This window comes from Apteryx mantelli, chromosome 1, assembly GCF_036417845.1.
Source record: "Apteryx mantelli isolate bAptMan1 chromosome 1, bAptMan1.hap1, whole genome shotgun sequence".
Taxonomy (NCBI): Eukaryota; Metazoa; Chordata; class Aves; order Apterygiformes; family Apterygidae; genus Apteryx; species Apteryx mantelli.
Genome location: NC_089978.1, coordinates 88,312,941 through 88,326,555, shown reverse-complemented (window position 1 = coordinate 88,326,555; position 13,615 = coordinate 88,312,941). Strand labels below are relative to the sequence as shown.

General features: G+C 41.9%; 1 protein-coding gene across 4 annotated transcripts in view; it reads left to right on the top strand.

The window, feature by feature from the left end:
* Positions 1-4,825: 4,825 nt before the first annotated feature.
* RPS6KA3 (ribosomal protein S6 kinase A3) overlaps positions 4,826-13,615 on the top strand; it is an 81,670-nt gene continuing 72,880 nt past the window's right edge. The window contains exon 1 of one of the 4 annotated variants that reach the window (XM_067297170.1): positions 4,826-5,012. In XM_067297170.1, the coding sequence (XP_067153271.1) occupies positions 4,941-5,012 (72 nt within the window). In that variant the 5' untranslated portion in view covers positions 4,826-4,940. The remainder of the gene's footprint in view (positions 5,013-13,615) is intronic. The other 3 variants (XM_067297162.1, XM_067297172.1, XM_067297166.1) reach the window with 3 other exon arrangements.

The following is a 13,615-nucleotide window of genomic DNA, read 5'->3' as shown; positions in this document are numbered from 1 at the left end:
TGTAAAATACCAAAGCTCAGCAAAAGTTTTCTCAAACTCTGTGGTGTACAGGATAAGCTCCATTACTCAGAATATAAATCTGAACTATCTATACAGACAGAAAGACTAAAATGAGAACATATGTTGGAGACAGGTATGCTGTAATAGGACCATATTTTATTGAATACCACATTTCCACTCAGGATATAGAAACCACAGGCAGAATATTTCCTGCTAGTACAGTAACCACAGACAAAACTCAAATCAGTAAATACCATACGGTCTGACCCATTATGCTTTACTCTATTTCAGTGCTAGCACAGTTCTATATAAACTAAAATACACACATAAACAAAAGCTAGAGTATTTTCAGTGGTGAGTCAGACACCATATCTCTAATATATGTAGGATTTAGGAGCATGCTTATTGTCATTATTGCATCTCCTGCTACAGTTGCAGGATCAGAACTTCAAAGCGGAGTGTGCCAGAGGAAATTGTAGGAAATGTTTGCATTCCAGCACAATTCCATCATCCAGGGGCCTGCAATGGTGAAAGCACCCTTTGGCAGATGTTGTTTGTAAGGTCAGGTTAAGTATTTATACACGATTGTCATTCATTTCAGGTTTTGGTTTTTAATTGTAGGTTATAACTCTCTTTAACCCTGTTCTGCATAGCTGATTCCATATATACAGGGGCAGACTACCCAACTTTGAGTGCCTCTCACTCATGACAACTGGCACCAGCTGGAAGCTTCTTTTAGCATATAGTCTCTCTCCCCAGCCTTCATCAGTTTTCCAAACATCAATGAAAACATGCTTGCAATATCTCAATGAGGCAACTAAAGCACTAACTAAAGCACAGGAACTAAAGCATAGAGCAACCAATCCTAACTTCCACTAAGGCTTCCTTATTCTATTTTGGCAGGATATATTTACACTTCCCAGTTAAGGTCTCTTCACACTTTTGAAAACATCATTAAGAAAGACTAAGTCTCCTTAGTTGAATCTCATCTATACTAAGTGACTCGCCAAATTGCACAATTGTCCTTTGTGACCCTCTAAGAACTGAATCCAGGTGTCCCAAGAGTAAGAGGCTCTTCTGCTCCTAACTAGCTATACAAAAAAATTGTATTGATTTTTTTTTTTACTTTAACTCCTAAGAGTTTTCTCCTATATAATTTTGAATAACATCTGTATATTTTCTTGTACAGTAAATTCAAATTATATACCTTAGACAGCACTATGGTTGTAACATTTGAAACTGAATTTCAATTTGCACTTTCAGAATGCATTTACTTTTTCGTACTCCATGCATTTTAACCCACAAGAAACTGCATTGTAATTCATACCTAATACACTGCTACACCATCTATATGAGTGTGGGGTTTGTGGGTTTTGTTCTCATAAATACTGTTTGGTTTGCTCATTTTTCCCTTTTATTTGTATTTAGAAAATACAAGCTCAAGCTCCTGAATATTATACTGTGATTCCCAAATGCATTTGATTTATTAGTCCTGTCAGAATACTTTCTACAAGCATGGTTAGTGACCAAGGGAAACTGGATTTCAAACCAGTTAAATAACTGGAATTCTGCCTTCCACTTTAGTGGAAATAAAACTTTGCTCCAGTTTCTTACATCCTTTTGGTCTTGTAGTGATGCTAGCAAACTATTCCTATTTTATGCTTATTAATTTGATTTTTGGGTGTGACTACAGTGATTTACTAACCTTGCCATGAATTCTGCCTTAAGTGCAAAGAGTTAGTAGGTACTACTTTAAAGCTGTGCAAAGCCTTAGACACCACTGACCATGAGCAAGCTTCCCTTATTCCTACTGCTCACTCATCAACCCAACTTGCATGGGGGAAAGACAGGTGAGTCCTATTAAGCTCATGTCTCCTCTTTCAATAGGACGACATCTTAGATTTGCTATAGGTGGTATCAAAAATGGTGCAGTTTGTGAAGCCCACCTAATTCATATAATGACAGGTTAACAAGATTTTACAGAGCACTATCACTTCAGTGCCACACACTGTCCTTCTCCTAAAAAATGCGATCAAGTTGAAATGCATGTAAAACAACTGTGTAGATGCAATATGATAGCAACCACTTATGCCAAGGCGAATTCAACCCCCACAGAGTCTGGTGACAGACAGTTATTAATGGTGACTACATTCAACATGTGATAGCTGTGCTTAAAGGGGAAGAGGGTAAAAGGAAAGGTCTGCTGCCACAGGTGAAAGCATGAGTCTTGCTTTGGCCTGAGACAGAAGGAATGAAAATAGGAGTTGCTGTCTTGAGGAAAAATACCTTCAGTGTCTTACCTCTCACTGGGAGGACGATCCAGCCCAGAACTTAGCAGGATCCGAAAGTCAGAAACCCCCGCACCTCCCAGAGATCAACTAATGTGTTTCTCTTCCCCATGGGGACAATCTCCAGATTTTTTTTTTTTGCCCCGAAGTCCATCCCTGTGTAGTAGCTCTTATTAAAATCCAGATGAAGCTTTTCCATTGTAAGATTTAAATGTGCAGTGTGATAATGCTCAAATAAACCGCCAAACAATGAAATGGCATACTTCAGCCTCCCCTCCTCATGTCAGTGCCTGAGAAAAGGTCAGATTTCTGTTGCTTGCAGCCTTTTTATATATTAGTATATAAAATCTTTGCCTTTATTTTTCTGGATTCGTAGGATGCATACAGGGAAAGACAACAAATGGTCAACATTTTCAAAGGCCCTGGCTGAAATGTGACACCATCTCTCCATCTGAGAAGAGCTTCAAATTCAAATAAATAATTTGGAACAGGTATCTATGGCAGGAAATAACTAGACAAGTATGAAGAGAAGAGAGCAGACCATAGATTATATTTAGAGGCAGGAAGTCTTACCATATAAAGAGGGATTGATTAAATTATGTTAAACGCAAATTAAAATAATTTTTTCTCTATTATGGTTGTCACCTTACAGCTGATCAGGTTCTCTTCCCTAACGACAAATCTCAGATGTGGGTACTTGACTGTGTAGTTAATGCCGGTACAAAGGAATGAGCTTCAATAATGTAAACTGAATTATCTCTGTGAGGAACAGAAGTTGACACTTCTGAAGGGATGGAAGGAAACTTTTTTTCTTTATGGACTCCTACATGAATTCAAAAGATAAACAAAAGTCCTGATTTGTGTGTCAAACACACAATGCACAACTGCTGTGAACATAAGCTTTCTATTCATCATTCCAGCCGCCAGCTCGAGACTAAAGTGACCTGGTTCTGATCAGACTACAAAAAGTCATTCCTTGCTATTAACCTAAGCGTAAAAGCTGTCAAGTACTACTGAATTATCTCTGTTTTCTATTACCTTATTCTAAACTTCATACTAGTAACTATTCCCTTCAACTTTTAACTCAAACTTGGCTGGGGTTGGGTTTGTTTTTGGGGAGGCATGGGGAAGGAAGGAGCAGAGAGGGCAAAAAGGGTAGGGCTAGTTTTTGCTTAGCTCTGTGCTGCAGTCTGACTCACCACGTGGCAGCACAAGCGATCTCACCAGTTCAAAAGAGAGTCTGCGGCAAGGGCCAGGATGAACAAGCAAGGGGAGAGCACAGCTGCTGCTCCTGGCGGTAGCCGTGGCTCAGAGGGATCGTTCAGCCATGACCTTTTACACCAGATATGGAGCTCGCTGCAGCACCGGCTGAGGCCTGATTCTTATTGGGAACGGCCTATCCATTGCTTTGCACATCTTAGTAGGCAGATAGTCATGCTTACAGGAATAAAGTGGGATGGAAAAAAAAAAAAAAACGCAACCAAGCAGAAACAGAAGTGGCCTGTTTGCCACATTAGTGTGTGTGCATGTATGCATTTGTGCATGTGCACACACACACACGTTTTTAATTACTGGCACTCCTGCCCTGTCGTCCCCTTATCCCCCATACAAAACAATAATGTTAACTTTTACCAAGGATGAAATAAAGCATGTGGCTCACATCCGTCAGAGCCTGGAAATGCCTGAGGACAAGAGGGGGCTGTTGAAAAATAAGTGGTCCTCTCAGGCAGGGCTGGGAAAACCAGGCAGACAGCAAGGTGTTCAACGGGAGCGCCCGCGGCATTGCAGCCCTTAACCTCTCTGAGGGAGCCGTGCAAGGCCATACGCATTTGTGGGTCTTCACATACGTTTAAGCCAGCTGTCTGCGCACCAGCTAACAGCTGGGGAAACAGAAAGTGAAATAAGGAGGGTTTTAGAGGTCTTCTGCCAGCTTTGTCCTCCGGGGCCTGCGGAGGCACGGCTTTGCCGCTCTGAGGCAACTCTTACTCACGCAGCCCAGCCGCTGCGTAAATGCCACTGCTTCAAACGCAAGTTCCCGCATCCGGATTTCTTTGCCCGCTGACGCTGCCCACACCTCCGTCGCGGCGAGCCGCCAGCCCCTCCGCCTCCACCTGCTACACAGGCACTTCGCGGGGACCCCCGCCACCACGTTTCTCTGCCCGAGTCCTGCCGGCCGCCGGCTCGCCTTTCCGACGCGCTCCAGCACCGCGGGGCGGGGCGGGGCCCGGCCCGGCAGCGGCGGCTCCACGCTCGCCCCCTCCGGGCCGGGCCACGGCACCGCCCCGCCCCCCCGCTACCTGCGGGCGGCGCGGATTGGCCCAGCGCCGCCCCGCCCCCTCGGGTGACGCGCGCAGCCTCGGTTGGGCGGGCAGGTATGGCGCGGGCGCCATGTTGCGAGCGGAAGCCGGGAGCGAGCGGCGGCCCCGGTGGGAGGGCGGAAGCGCGGCCCCGCCTCGGCGGCGGGGAGGGGCGGACGGCGGCAGCCCGCGGCCGTCCCCGCAGTCGCCGCCGCCGCCGCGGTTGTGAGAGCCGGCCGGGGGTGTCCCGGCAGCCGGGGCGTCCCGCGCCCGCCGCAGGGCTTGCTGCCTGCCTCGCCGCCGCCGCGGGTGTGGTGAAGCGGGGCGCGGGGGCCGCGGGCGCCGCGCGGGGAAGATGCCCCTGGCGCAGCTGGCGGACCCGTGGCAGAAGATGGCTGTGGAGAGCGCGGCCGAGAGCAGCACGGAGGTGCGGCCCGGGGGCGGGGGGGGGAGCCGGGCCCGGTGGGGCCCCGGCGGCGCCGGTGGTGCGTGAGGGAGGTCGGGGCGGGGTGGGGGGACACGGGAGCTCGGCTGCCGCCGCCCGCCGCGGCACGGAGAAAGTTTCCCGCGGCGGGTGCCGGGGGCAGCGAGGCGCCGCCGGTTTCCCCCCGCTCCCGGGGCGGCCCTGCCGCCTCCGCACGCACTTCCCGAGCGGCTGGCGCCGGCCCCGGCGAGGGTCGGCGCAGCCCGGCCCGGCCCGGCCTCACCTTGCCGGCGCCCTCGCCTCGCCGCTGCCCCGCTGCGGCGGAGGAAGGCTGTCGCCGCCCGGGCGCCGCTGCCCCCCTTATCTGAGCAGGATGGGGTTGCGCCTCTGCAGTTTCGCAAGCCTTTGGGAAACCGCACGGGCGCTTCGCATTGGCGAAGCGCGGTGCGCGGCCGCGTTTTGTGGGAACATCCCTGAGGTGCAGCGCGGTGCGGTTTCCTGCTTCTGGCGGCGGGGAGCTGGCGCCGCGCTCGCGTCGCTGCTGGGCAGGACGCATGTGAGCTCCTCCAGGCTGCGATAATGCCCGGAGCTGGAGACCGGCCTCGCCTCTCGCTTGCGCCCTGAGGTCTGGGGCTGCGGGCGCCTTCGGTTATTTCTAGCTCTTCTGCACCGAGCGCTGACTGCTCCGTTGCTTTGGATCTACGTAAACAGCACACCTACACGGACAGCTGTGCTTGCCCCGTGGTTCCCTAGTTGTCCGCAGCGTACGTGCTAGTTTGTGAGCAGACTCCCATCCGAAACGAAAGGACGAGCTTCCTCTGATGGTGCAGCTTGTACCTGAATCTCCTTCGGCTGATAGGCAGCCAGTCTGCTCCAGACCATGATCTTGTACAGTGTGGATTCAGGCCAGCCCACAACAATTAGTCTCAAGGTTAGGGCTTATTCCTGACGAGTGGAGCAAAGATAGACAGACCAAACTGGAAAGTTTCTGCAGTATCAAAGTACTTGTCCTTTTGATGTTTGTCTTCCCTCTGCTTAAAGTGACTGCGTCTCTGGAGGTCAGAAGAACCTGCAGTTCTGATCTAACAGACACATCTAACCATCTTCAGTTCTTGCCATTTACTGTAATTTCCCTCACTGACTTCTGAAGTGGTGATCTTAGATGAGTTTTTTTTTTTTTTAGTGAAGAGTACCTGGAATAGTAGTGTGATGCTCAGGGAAGGGAGGTGGCAAGGAAGGATTTTTCTGCAAGGCCATTTAGACTAATGATTTAGAGAATATATCTTAACTGTTACTCCAATCCTCCTTGCTCACTGTATGTATTTCATGCATCTTGAATAACACTAGGGTGTATATATACTAGAAAGATGGTAAAAATAAATTCTTTGAAAAGTACCTATGTATGTGGTTAATTATACTGTTCCTGTTACTTCCTTGTTTTAGTGTACCATGTGCCATGATTTGTTTTTAAACTACTGTCATAAATTTCTTGAAACTAGTGTATTCTACCTCTTCCTAAAGTGGGGGAGAGAGGGGGAAGTTAAGCATTTACATTGACTTAAGTCTACAGCAGTGTATTATAAGGCGCCTAAAAATATTCACCGAGAACACTAACAAAACATGAAACAGCAACTGAACTGACAGGTTTACAATGTAAAGCCCTAGTCTAAAATAAACAAGCAGTACTTGAGAAGACCATACTGCACCTGTAAAAGCTTTTCCGATGCATCTCAAAAGAAAAAGATAGACTTATAAAGGTTGCTTACCTGAAATGAGTTTTTAAGAAGAAAATATGTTTTAGTGAAAGTGGGTATATTTAAGTCAAATAAACAAATGACCTAAATATATAACTACATTTTCAATTTGCATGAGTTGTTTATCTGTAGCGTAGCAGTATCCTAATTACAGACCCTACCCTGCAAGCACATCCTTGGTCAAAGAAATTTTTTACATCCACCTGGAACCTCATTGTGCTTTCAAGCATGGTTTGATAGTAATAATGTCTTTAGCAGTAATAACAGGGTAAAGAGTTTCCACTAACATGTCAGATTTGCTGATGCAATTTTTTGTAATGCTGTGTTATCCGCATGGAATTAGCTTTAAAACTTACCTCAAATCCATTTTTGTAATCTTAACAGTTCTGTGAGTTTTGCTGTTGGATTAATTTTCATATTTGATTTTTTTGATTAACTGGCTTAATTTTTTTAGGACTGTGCAGTCCTGTACTCAGTTTTGTATTGGTATCACTGAGGGAGTGATTTATTGTGATATATGGGCAAATTCTATGGGATGAGTAAAATACCTTTAACTAGCATTACTCTGGAAGACAACATTATTAACAGTCAACAACTGCTGTAACTTAGAGCGTACAGAACAGATCTGTAGAACATGATCTTTCTTAAGAAATAATGCAAGCAATTTTTTAGATGTAACGTGGATTTATAGTTTTCAGAGGAAAGTTGCAGAACTTCTGATTCTACAAGTACAACAGAAATATGTCAGCGATCCACATTGCATCTCTGACAGCTTTTTCAGTGTGTAAACTTATTGGACAAATTATTTTAAAGGTAGCATATTAAAGTGTGTGGGTATTTATGGTTTTGTTTTGTTTTTTAATCTCCTGTTTTGAATCATGGCACCTTTGAAGCCTGTGAAATTGTGGAATCAATTTTATTGATGCAGGATGTGTCTGACTCAAGACCTACAACAAAGCATGGGTCTATTTTGCATGGTGAGAGTGTGCCCATTATTCTAAGACAACTGCTTTCAAGCAAATTAAACATTGATGATTTGAATGCCTGAATAACTAGCCTAATCCTTTGATTTGTATTCCCAGCAATGCATATTAATGTTGACTGGAGGAGAATGAATAGTTATGATAACCAAACTGTAGACACCAATGTGTTGAAAGAGTTGGCTTTTGTAAAGAGATCTCATTTGCTAGGTGTTTTGAGAAGCATTTGTGTCATTTCTCTTTAGGAGCTTTAATTTAGGTGCTTTAAATCGGCTGTGGAGAAAGTTCATTTTTTTTTCTGCTGGTCTTGATAGTGGATTTGTGATTGCCTGCTTAGGTGCCTAAATACATGGTGTGAATTTCCTTTCTCGGAATTCCTTATTTTTTATCCTGTATCCAGAATTATTTGAACCTTGCACAAGACAATGGGTGGTGCTAACATTTAACAGACAGAACAAATAAGAAACAGTCATGCTGATGCTTAAGCGAATCTGCTATAATGTAATTTTTGCTTTCTAATTCAATTCTGATGTCAGTATGACATGCTTTAAGTCAATGTATGCTTCTGCTATGGAATCTGAAATTCATTAGACTTCTTGCCACCTTAAGCTATAAAATTCTAGTTACGATTACCTCTTTGCATTCTATACTAGACAATGTAATCAGTGTTCCTGTGTGTCCACAGGAACAAAGGTTATATTTACAGTAATTTCTTGTATAGTCAGAACAGGGAAATGATCAGAAAACCAAAGCAGAATAAGCTAAATGGAGTGTTTTATGTGGATTAGGAAGACCATTCATTACCTCTCCATTTTACTAAGAATTTTTGTCCCTGTCCTTGCAGCACTCGCCTATCTCTTCTGATACATATCTGTTGTTGTACGGTGTATCCTGAGGTTTTAGTTTTGCAGATATGTCAAGTGAAATTTTGCTAAACTGTTAAAAGTGGAGTTTAGCAATTTAGTTCTTATCTATACCAAGTATACTCTGTGTTCAAAAAACTAGTGTGATAGAGAGACTTACGGATTTTGATGATTCCATCAGTAAAACAGATGTTACATTTATGTGAATACAGTTTTCAGAAACATACCATCTGCATGAAAGATGTTTAGCTTTTTTTTTTTTTCCTCCCTCCCCCTTCAGTACCAGCTTTTCAGATCCTTAAAGGTACAAATTTAGTTGTGATATTTTTCAGTTAACACATTCCTAATAAATATGACCTAGTATTAGTTTCTTGCTATTGATGGGGGATGTCACACTGCTGGGTAAAGTGCCTTTGTATGGTTTTGTGTTCCACAATTCTTGGTTTCCTCATGTAAGATGTTGAATTTGTCATCCTGAATTGTTCCATTAGTTTTATTAGAATATTGACAGTTCTAAGCATGTAATTGTTTTGTTCATTATAGCTTATGTAATATTTCTCACAACTGGATGTTTAATAGAAAATAGATATAAACAGATTGAAATGTTTAAAGGAATATTTGTCTTCTCCATATTGATTGTGATGCATTATACTAACTATAGCTCTTTTTCATTGAAAATGAACAGTTTATCACTGTGAGTCTAAGGTGGGTATTTAATTATTTCTGCACACCAAAAATATTAGCTTTATTGCTTAACTGACCTTGGCAATAGGCAAAGCTGTCTACTTTAGGAACTTGTTCAAGTCATTGTTTTTGTCTTTCAAATATAATTCATAGCAATATTCCAGCTGTAAAACTTTTTGTTCTTACCTGAAGAACCGTTTAAACTTTGCAGTTGTTTTTTTTCTGTCTTAATGACTGCTGAGAGGTTGGATAATTTAATTGGCAAAGCTGGAGAAGCTAGAATCACTTCAGGGAATTTTTAAGGTCAGAGGAACTAAACCTCTGGATTATTGCAAGTATTCTACTATTGCACTTGCTTACATAATATTATGTTCTCTCTTGCCTCCTTATTGTCTGAGATAGAATTTTAATGCTTCACCCATTGGAAATGGAGAGGGGGGGAATTCCTGTTTAACAGATGGGGGAAAATGAGACTCAGCAGCATAGTGACTCTGTCTAGCATAATTCATGGGATCTGTTCTAGAGCTAGGAGATCAACTCTGATTTCCAGGGACCTACTCCAGTGGCTGAACCGTAAAGTTACTGCTAGTTCATTCTTATCAGTAACAGTTACCGTATGTTCCTTTTGATGCAAGGAACCCCCTGTGGTATGTTTACAGCTCCACTTTTTCTGGAGGAAATGTGCCTCTCTTTCAGAATTTGAGTGAAGCAAACTGTAAAATGTGGCATGTGTCTTCTAAAAAACATTGTTATTGGCTAGGTCTGTTTTTTAACATAATTTCTAAGATTCCAATTCTATTAACATTTAACTTCACACATTAATTTATTAGAATGGTTGATATTTAAGCATACACAGAAGATGCAGAGAAACTGTATTTTGTCATGATTTTAAATGTCCAGCAAAACATAGCTTTGGAAAGTAAAATCTTCTTAGAGTTTTAAGTTAATTCTTAAAGCCAAACTACTTTGTCCTGGAGGCTCAAAAGTTAGTGGTTTCTTGATGTAATTAGAACATGATGAATATTATTTGGATTATTTGTTACATAACATGGTTGCCAAAGTAAGTTACTATTAGAACTTAGACCTGCATATTAAGGGTTTTTTTTTTCCCACTTCATGAGGAGTCTTCCACCTCCTGTCTTTCAGCAATCAACAACTGTTGTATAGTCAGCTTTGGAAATACTGAAGTTTAGGAAATGGTAAAGTTGCTCCACAACTTAGTCTCTCTTCTTAGCAGAATTCATTAAAATAGCTAAACGACCAAATGCATGTAAATGGGTGATGCTTTAGTTGACTTCAGTGTTAAACTACAGCCTATTTATAATAAAAAGAGATTGTAAAAGACCAGCTCATGTCTGAAAACACTTGTCCACTTTGTAAGCGGTTGCAGCGTGCAGCCTTGCTGCACCCATTGGCTTGCACCCCGATTCGCAGCGCGAGGGCCTGGTGCGCTCCCATGGGTGCCCCAGGCCCTGTGCAGGGAGCCGGGCAGGTAGTCACTGTGCGCCCTGGGATTGCAGGAGGCATCGAGCACACCTGCCTTCCAGTGAAAACGCTGTCTTGCTAACAGGGTTTGTTTGTTATGAGGTGCTAGAGTCACTCTTAGGGTAATGTATGCAAGCAGAGAGGGAATTTCCTTTATTTTCATATGTGCTTCAAGCGTCTGGATATATTAAAGCGGTTTCTGCATGTATGTTTATTCTTCCTTCTTGGAGCAGGGGGACAGAGAATAGGAGGTGCGCTTTTTACTAAGGCTACTGGGCAATTGTGCTGAGTGTAATTTGCCAACAGTGTAGGTAGGGAACTAAATGAAAATTTTCCTTCCCTTTTTCTTTCATGAGCAAGTGAACATATGTTTTTTGGAGCTTGGTTTAGCTACAGAAAGTTATTGGCCTGGACAAAGATTTTTATGATACTGTATATCCAGCATCTTGGATATTGCCGTGGTACATGTCTGACTTCAAGCTTAGTTATTTCAGAGAATTAAACTGGCTGAAGGAGGCAAACTTTTTTTTTTCCCCTGGCCTGACTTGCCATAGAGTTGGACAAATGCCAGTGCCAAGGCAAGCACAGTGGTGGAGGGGACTGTTCTTGAGCAGCAGCTAGGCTGTATTGTTAAACTATACTCTTAGTCATTTTACATAAGAAGGTGGTGGCAGTGTAAAGTAGATAGGTCTTAGGAAATGCCATAGTTAAAGTTGTCCAAATATTTCCGAACTTAAGGGACCTTGGCTTTGTACCTAAATAATCTTCATGTCAATGGCTTATATCTGAGGTTGATTGTTTACAGAAAGCAGAAGTTTCAATGTCCTGTTGTTTTTTAACACACCACACATCAAGAAAGAAGTTGATCACCTTAGTTAAAATTTAGAATTAATTACACGGGAATAATAGAATTTGATGTTTGAATGTTTTATATAAAGAAATACTTACAGTCATTTTCTGTTTCATAAAAATAAAGACTCAAAGTTTTTGTGTTTTACTAAAAATTAACATTATTTTATACTCCTTTATACTATATTTAACATAGTATATGCAAAATCTATTGATATACAATGCTGAGAGGTAACAGGTAAAGAAATCTAAGGTGATGTTAGTTCACTTCTGCTACTTACATATATGATAAGCTTATAATCAGGTAAGGATTTAGGTAAGTGCTTTGGATGTGTGTGGCTTCATACCTCAGGAGTTAGGGCACAAGTCATTAATTCAGATCCTATTACAGCCTTATATTTTAGTTTAGCACTGGAATAGTTTGTGAAAACTCCATTATTGGAGATTTAAGAAGGGACTGGACATGATGTCTTGTCAGTGACATTGTAGGAATAGCTGATCATGCTTTGGTACACTGAGATAGACTGAGTGACCTCTCAGGGTCCCTTCAGTCTATTTTCAACCGTTTTTCTACGGATACGTGTTTTTGTTTTTTTTTTCCCCCGAGTAGTTCATTGCTGCTTAGAATAGCAAGTTTGACTGGGTATAGTAGGAATGGCTTTTACTGAATATAGTTCCACACAGTGCCTTGTGTTACTAACAGCAAATTTGCTATGAACATTTCGGTGGGAATTCTGTGTTTAGTGCTGCTTTGAAACAAGCCAGAAGCATTGTTACAGCTTTACTCAATTCAAGCATTGCGTGGCTTTTGAGCTTTACCTGCTAGTTGAGAGTCCCTTGAAAACATCAGAGAAAGTGCTCAGATCTTCATATGATCAGTGTTTTGTTGACTAAATAAATAATATTGAAAGTTCTTGTATGTTTCGAAATAATTATTTTTGGAATCCTAAGCTTGTTTTTCAGATTTTTTTTTTTAGAGAGTTTTGCATTAAATATTATAACTGTATGTTAAAAGTTACTGGGTTAGTCTGGAAGTTTTGGCAGTTGCAAATGATGAATGAGCTAGGAAAAACTTTAGACTTATCCAGGTAATTTATTTAAATTACAATCCCAAAGCATAGTTAAATCACTGACTTTGTTAGACTTACCCATCGGTATGTTATAATTTTTAGATATTGGTGTTTAAATAGGATGATTCAGACCTTTTATCTTGTCTGCTTATTTGCATACTAAAAAATATCACCCTGCATTCATATACAGTTCATAATTCTTGATTTGTCCAGTTATAATAAAAAGAAAATGTTATGTTCTTAGATTTTATATCTTAATTTTCGGTTCTTTTAAATGGCATCAATTGCATGGAAAACTCAATAGTCATGTAATATGAAGAAGTCTGCTAACAGCATAAAAGCTTGCTACTAACTTATAGGCTCAAGACCAATTTTAATCACCAGAAAGTGTTAAGGTTTCTTAGTGGAAGAATTATAGCAAAAGCTATAACTGCTATCATTTTCATAAGGGGTTTTAAAATAACTGATAAACATAGCTGGGTGAAGAAGTTAAAATATTTGGCACAGAGGCTACTTAAACATCCCAAAATAGTCTAGCAATAGTCTAAACACAAAGCAGAGATGTTTCGGGGGAGGAAGGGAAAAGATATGTGTTGGCGTCTAACATTCATGAAGTTTGGGCCCCAAACTGATGTCCTTCAGCAAAAGAAATTCTGGCTATAAAAACTGGAGAAATGAACATAAAGTTTAGCAAGGTGAGTCAAAATTAGCAGAACTTTGATTTGTAAAGAGAATGCGGATACTAAACTAAATTTAAAAGCTTCAAGTGTATGCTGTCTGTAACAGTACTTGTAAAACTAAAGGGAAAAATGGGGAAAAAGAGTATTGCAGAAAACCCAAATGTGTTCTTCATTTAATATTTCAATGAATACAAGGTATTTACAATGTAAATACCTGTAGAAGAATGTGACAGAGATGATT